The sequence below is a fragment of the Haplochromis burtoni genome, unplaced genomic scaffold (genome assembly GCF_018398535.1).
Source record: "Haplochromis burtoni strain Fernald_Lab_line unplaced genomic scaffold, NCSU_Asbu1 Contig_5, whole genome shotgun sequence".
NCBI lineage: Eukaryota > Metazoa > Chordata > Actinopteri > Cichliformes > Cichlidae > Haplochromis > Haplochromis burtoni.
Genome location: NW_024582366.1, coordinates 4,490,251 through 4,497,627, shown reverse-complemented (window position 1 = coordinate 4,497,627; position 7,377 = coordinate 4,490,251). Strand labels below are relative to the sequence as shown.

General features: G+C 41.2%; 1 protein-coding gene across 5 annotated transcripts in view; it reads right to left on the bottom strand.

Moving 5' to 3' along the window:
* Positions 1-274: 274 nt before the first annotated feature.
* Positions 275-7,377, bottom strand: part of LOC102314637 (lisH domain-containing protein ARMC9) — a 26,991-nt gene continuing 19,888 nt past the window's right edge. For 3 of the 5 annotated variants that reach the window (XM_042222678.1, XM_005920930.3, XM_005920932.3), the window contains 2 exons: positions 5,433-5,620; positions 275-1,462 (listed from right to left, as the gene is read on the bottom strand). In XM_042222678.1, coding sequence (XP_042078612.1) covers positions 1,440-1,462; positions 5,433-5,620 — 211 coding nt within the window. In that variant the 3' untranslated portion in view covers positions 275-1,439. The remainder of the gene's footprint in view (positions 1,463-5,432; positions 5,621-7,377) is intronic. The other 2 variants (XM_005920931.3, XM_005920933.3) reach the window with 2 other exon arrangements.

The following is a 7,377-nucleotide window of genomic DNA, read 5'->3' as shown; positions in this document are numbered from 1 at the left end:
TTAACCCTCAACCAGTCATGGTAGATCTCTGGAGGTTTCTTCCTGTTAAAAGGGGTTTTTTCCTTCCCACTGTCACCAAGTGCTTGCTCATAGGGGGTCTGTCTCATTGTTGGGGTTTCTCTCTATTACTGTAGCATCTTTACCTTACACTATAAAGCACCTTGAGGTGACTGCTGCTGTGAGCTGATGCTGTTTAAATAAACTGAACTGAATTTAAAGCAATGGAGAAAAAAATGGCAAGTAAAAGAAGCACTGGAGTGATTTTGCAAACTGCTGACTCGTCACACATTTATTTAAAACTGCTTGAAAGAATATTAACAGTGAAAATGCACTGCAACAGAAATGTCTCACCATAAATACACATAACCACACAGGCAAACGGTGCAAATAGACAAGCAACTAAAGCTGAATTTACGACATTAACACAAATTCAAGTTGTTTTTTCCCCCCTCAATTATAGTGTACATGCTACCTGTGTGTTGAAAGTAAAAAGTTCTGGATATCATTTAAAAACATGCACAGTCATACTAGGACTCTAGGACTCTAGCTCTTTCTTCTACAATCTTTTTTCGCATCTGCGAAACAGGAGCTGCCACTAAGAGCTATGCATTTGTGGCAATGTTTTACATTTGAAATACAGCTCGTATAATAATTTATTCATGTGGACAGACATCTTCCACCATAGTTAAAAATCAATACAGCACATTGTGAAATTCACGACGATTATTGATTTACAAATTCAAGATGAGAACTTTCAGTACCGGCTCTTGTACTGCTCTTTGCAATGGCGTTTAAGAGATAAAAATGTCTTTGCTGTAATTTTTAAGCTCCAATCCTCCTCCCTCTCACAGCCCTGGCTGTGTTTGATCTAAAATCTTGAGCTCATGTCCAAAATGATGAAAGTTATCCACAAAAAGAGGCACCTTGGGCAATCCCCACTCAAGTAATGAACATGCCAAGTAAGCAAGTAGGATTGAGTGAGAGCAAGAGAGAGGAGCGTTATCATATTCTGCCCCAACTCAGAGCGATACTAGACTTCGGAGTTAAAACACCTGAATCTTGTTACAAATAAATTCTGCCGTAGTTGGAGGGTGTCGCACACATTTTGTATCACCTTGAGGAGAAACTGCAGAAACTCAGGGCCAACAGAGACTGTCAGGTGCCCAGAGTCGCATGACTGTGGGTTGTGTTTATTGTCTAACGTCATATCAGGTTACAGAAGTAGTCTGCGCTGAAGCCGAAGGGCGAAAAGAGAGAAAAAAAACCCCCTAAATGCAGAACCACAATCATAGACATTGTTCCACCCAGTCCTGCTCCTCCTCTTGCCACTAAGCCTCGACCGTCTCTGTTTGACCCTGATCGTAACCTGGTTGGATGATGTTACAGGAAGCCCGATGCTCCTGGGAAGATAGTGCTACCTCGTGGTGACAGCTCCCTCCTCACCTCCTCTTTGATTGCCTGCCTGAAGACAGAGGGAGAGGGGAAGGAAGAAAGGTTGATAGGTTGATGAAAGGGGGTAAGAGGGAGAGAAAGCGGAGGACAATCAGACTTAATTCATCAATAAAATGAGAACAAAATTAAGCTGCTTTGTCACCAATGTATACAAAACGTAGTTGTTAAGCTCCTGTCACTGTGTAAGAAATAGCATATTTAAATGAAAGATTTAATCCAGACCTATTTAAAAAATAAAAAGGACAGTGCTGCTTCTTCAGCTTCTCTGGTTCTCAATCGGCTAGGACATTTTCCAAACACGTAACCGAGGTTATTATGGTTAACTAAAAATAAACACTTTATTTGAGTTAACCAAAATGAAAGGGAAACAGTGGACGTTTTAGTTGTTAGTTTAATATCATTTTGTTACAACTTGCCTGATGAGGCTTTGATGGACACACTTACTGAGACTCCAAGACTGTGAGTCAACTGCTTTCAAAACATTCAAGGTTTTTATTGTATTATCTACTGTGATTGCTCTAAATATTTCCTCTGACACCTGCCGGTCATACAACAGTAATTAAAAAGACTAAAACCAATAAAAACTGAACTGAAATGGGCAAACCGGCTCTGGAAACCAACTGAAACTAAAGTGAATTAAAAATAAAAATCCCAAACTAAGCAAAAATAAAAACTTATTAGAAATCATAAAATTGTAAGAACTCTGCTCTTAACATTATGGCTCAGCAGAAACTCCTATCCTTGTCTCTACTTGCTAAGTGGGTGGCCCGTTAAGCCACACAAACATCTTTTCTTTACCCAAGGGAGCCTTTCACTCAGTCACAGCAGATATGTATGCTAGAAAAAACAAAACAAACAAAAAAGCCATTAGCCTGAGGGGAATCTTGCTCAAATGTGTGCTTGTTATTACACAGATCACTGAACCACCCCCCCGACAATAGCTTGAAACATGCCAAAAAGCTTACTATACAATACAGGTTATTTTATATAGCATGTCTGTTTGCTTATTGCCCTTCAAGATGAGATGTGATTAAGTGACAAACATCTGATATTCGCCAGACCTCAGAAGTACAACACACTCACAGAAGGATGCGGTGGCTTTGAGTAGCTAATAGGTGCCATTACAAACTTCGTGGTAAGGGCACCCATCGGAAGAGCCGGAGGTAATCGCTCATGAAATGCAATTAGGATGCATGAGAGCATGGAGAGATGTTATCGGCCAACTAAGAGCACCAGATCATCTCTGCGCTGACTCCAGTTCTGTGTGTAAGACATGAAGTTGACAGCAAATAAAAATGGACCCAATATCAGACCTGACAGTGCAGTGCCTCCAATAAAAGCTAACTCAATTAGATTTTCCCAATTTTCATTTTCCCAATAAGTGCTTACTGTGTTTTTTGTTTATAGCCATTGTTACATTCTGCATGATAAGCCAACTTATGATTCAGACTACTTTGTGTCGCTGGCCATAACGGGAAAAACATTAATGCAGATTTATAAGGAAAGTCTTAAAAAAGGGGCATATTTTATTATATAGAGACTTCTGGCAGAGACTGGTAAGAAATGAAAGAGTGGCAAGTGAATATCCTTAGTGGAACTGAAGCAAAAGTTGCTGGAAACCAGTGCAACATTTTTACAGTTAATTTCCTTTAGCCATTGTGTTGCTGTTGTCTTGGTGAGTAAGTACGGCATGAAAAACTGGATTTTCAGGCCTGGGAATACCCACACACCCAGGAGTTTCCTGACATGCATGGTTGTGTTGATATGTGAAATGTAAAACTGATGTTACACAAATATTTGGTGATTGTGTGGCAGAGATTTAATCCAAGCAGTAACAATGCTCTACATGTTTGGTTGTGTGGGGTGCTACAACTCCATGACAGTCACCGGTTAATGCTTTCATCATTTATATAAGATATACCTATTTTCCTTTGGTATGGTTACCAATTTAACTGCCAGATATATGTATTAATATCAGTACTGCTAGGGGTGGAGCCGAACCAGAATACGGTATTCAGAAAGGCACAAATAACATGTTTTTTACGAATAATTATTTCGATATTTAAAAAATATTTAAAAAATATTTGTATTCGGGAACAAGGAAAAACTTTAAATCAAAAAGCTGAGTTTCCTTATGAGACCGCAGAACATGACCGGATGAGTGAGTGACGTGTCGAAGAGGTGAGTGACACAGGCTGCTCCACACAGCAACAGAGACGGCTCTGCTGAGCCAAAAAAACAGTGAACTGCATCACGATTTTTGTTGAATCGATTTTTTTGCACCTCCAAATCTGAGGCCATGGTTCTCAGCCGGAAAAGGGTGGAGTGCCCACTCCGGGTCGGGGATGAGTTCCTGCCCCAAGTGGAGGAGTTCAAGTATCTCGGGGTCTTGTTCGCGAGTGATGGGAGAAGGGAGCCGGAGATCGACAGACGGATTGGGGCTGCAGCTGCTGTAATGCGGACGCTGCACCGGTCCATCGTGGTGAAGAGGGAGCCGAGTGTAAAAGCGAAGCTTTCAATTTACCAGTCGATCTACATCCCTACCCTCACCTATGGCCACGAGCTGTGGGTAGTGACCGAAAGAACGAGATCGCAGATACAAGCAGCGGAAATGAGCTTCCTCCAAAGGGTGGCTGGCCTCTCCCTTACAGATAGATGGTGAGAAGTTCAGCCATCCGGGAGGGACTCAGAGTAGAGCCGCTGCTGCTCCACATTGAAGGGAGCCAGCCGAGGTGGTTCGGGCATCTGACAAGGATGCCTCCTGGGCGCCTCCTGGGTGAGGTGTTCCGGGCATGTCCCAGGGCAGACCCAGGACACGCTGGAGAGATTATATCTCTCGGCTGCCCTGGGAACACCTTGGTGTTCCTCCGGATAAGCTGGAGGAGGTGGCTGGGGAGAGGGAGGTCTGGGCTTCTCTGCTTAGGCTGCTGCCCCCGCGACCCAGCCCCGATAAAGCAGAAGAAGATGGATGGATGGATGGATTTTTTTTGTACCTTAACTGAGTTCCAGAGGCAGTATATAACTTTTGTGAAGATCGTTAAAAGGTTAAAACAATCCTTGTGTAGTTGTCACTTATTAACGTAGCTGAAACTCCCCACATATTTTCTTTTCAATGACGTTCCTTGTGACATGTTTATTGCTGGATTTATGGTAAAACATCAACTAATACTGCATATCCATAATTATTATAATGTATATAATTAAAGAATACTTACACTATAATGTTTGTTAGAAGTGTAATGCAAAAAAAATGGATTTTTACGCTTATTTTGAATTTTACTCGAATAAAAATACAAATACTTTTCCCTCCTCAACAAATACAAATACAGATACAAATTCCGGCTGCTTTGCACATCTCTAAGTACTGTTTTCCATCATAAACTGAAAATGCATGCTCAATAAGACTCAAATAAGTAGTGTTGTGCTGATATACTGGTCGATATCAGCCATCTGCCAGTATACTGGTATTGATATTTATAACAGCCGATAAGTAAACATTTTAATAATAAAGAGAAGACAGGAACACCGTTCAACCATGCTGTAAGTATTGATGTTGGGAATTTGTTTCAGATTGCACTGCAGGGTTAGGACTGCAGATTGGCTAACAAAAACGAGTTGATCTGCGCAGTGGGACAGAGCGTAACTGACCAATTTTTTTTGTCAGCTTATCTTACTAAGGGTGGAAAATAAGTACAGATAATAAATGTTAGGGAAATATGTTTATGATTACTGTGTTTGCAAGAAAAAAAAATCTGGGCTGATATGTCAGATTTTTTAATCGCCACATATCTGTATCGGTTTTAAAAATGCAATATACTATTGCTTAAAGTGCATCTACAGCAACTCTTTTCTGAGAGTCACTGAACATTCAAATCAGTGCTGGCCACCATCTAGAGTGGTTGGCAGAGTAGATGAAGTAACCAGATGGGGCCAAAATCTGCCAGACTGGTGTTTATTTCCCGCTCTTAGCATACGCTTACTTCCATTCCCGCCTCCTCCTGTGGAGCTGGCAGAGACAGGCCGGCTGCTCTGCTGCGGCTCAGACTGTGAGAACTGGGGAGCCAGGGCCAGGCCTCTACCCCGGTGAGCACTGTTCTGGTTGGTTGCTGTGTCAGGTGAACGGGGAATCTTGGGCTTACTTGCAATTGCAGGGATATAATCATTTCTGCTGACAGGGACAAAAACAAAAACAAAAAAGAATATAATCTGTTTTTGGTAAAAAAGAAAGAAAGAAAGAAAGAAAGAAAGAAAGAAAGAAAGAAAGAAAGAAAGAAAGAAAGAAAGAAAGAAAGAAAGAAAGAAAGAAAGCATTAACAACAATCTGCCAGTTAAATGAGTCACTATAAATACCATGATAATCATACAAAGAAGGATAAAACAGAAAAAACCCCTGAAACTGGTAGGATGGGAATATTTAACAGTTAAGTTAGGAACGTGATCTGTAAGACTGTGCAAAAGTCTTGCAACCCCTCATTTCTGTATATTTTGCAAGGAAAATGGGAGATAGGCACAGCAATAAAGTCACACATGGCATGACAGAGTTTTTCTCTGTCATACTTTATATGTATGAATATTACAACAGGGCACGTTCTGACTGGACATGCATCAGTAAATCCTCATTAGTGTTAACTTTCCTGTTTTCCCTTTCTCTAAAGCCTAAACATACGTAGGGTCATGGTGGTTTCCATAAAAATAAGAAAAGTTTTTAATAATTGAGGAGCAATTATTCATTTTTAGGTCTATTTGGACAACAGACAAGACAATCGTTTAGTCATTTTTAGACAATCAGTGTTAAACACTAATATAACATTAGAACATATTTAAAATGCCTTCCTTCCATTCAAATTAGACATTTTCTTTTTTTTTTTATACCTAATTTTCTTTGTGCACCTTCTTTATGGTGTAATAAAAACCAAGAAAAGATGCCGCGGTGTCTGAGAAACAGGGTCACGAGTGAATAAATGTCTTCAGCGTCCAGTCACAACCTCCTCTAATGTTCTTATCAGGAAAGAGCTAAGCGACCTACATCCTGTTGAGCAAGCTCACACTTATCAAATGGATCGATTTCATTCTGGTTTCTGTTCAGGGTAGTCACATTGGCTCCAATATCTCTGATAAAATCTGGTATAACTAAGCGTTACTGTCACGGTCCTGGGTCGGTGACCCAGTGTTTTGAGTTTCTTGTGCCTAATCATGACAGTTACAGCGTATTGTATTCCCGTAAAAATGGGTGGAGGTGCTATCCTTGCATGTTGAGCTCTGTTCAGAAGCAAAATGAAATGGGTACACATTTTACATAACTTTTCATCAGTCCCTAAAATTCTTTTTAACAAGTCTCGAGTCTGAGTCCCGATTTCTGACAAAGTGTGAGTGGAAGACAGCCCGACTCTCCAGCAGGTGTTACTCTGTATTAGGGAATCAGTTCATTAGTCTAAAAACAATTGCAAACACACACATCTGCTCTTTTGGCATTTGCCAAACCACCGTGTTGCTAAGATTCTCTTCAGCTCAATATGAATGGCCATTTCATCTCACTATAAAAGTCTTGCTTTCCAAACTGGGGTGAAACGAGGCTACCGAAGTCAGACTCAACCAGGCTGTATTGTAGAGGTGTTTTACGTTCCTGGGGGGTGAGGTGTGGGGGAGGCGAGGGACTACTGAAGCAGTTTCCTGGGACTCATTATTGTGGGTGGGTTTCAGGAGTCAAGTTCCTCTGGGATTTAAAGGAGAAGAGAAGCAGGGGAGGTTCGATTGAATGGGTCTCTTTGTGGGCACTGCTCGTTTAAACGCATGTCACAGTCTCACAGACCAGCTTGGCAGTGCTGAGTCACCTATCGGTGTTCAGCAACATTCTTGCCAAATCTTCCCACAGACACACACACACACACACACACACACACACACACACACACACACACACACACA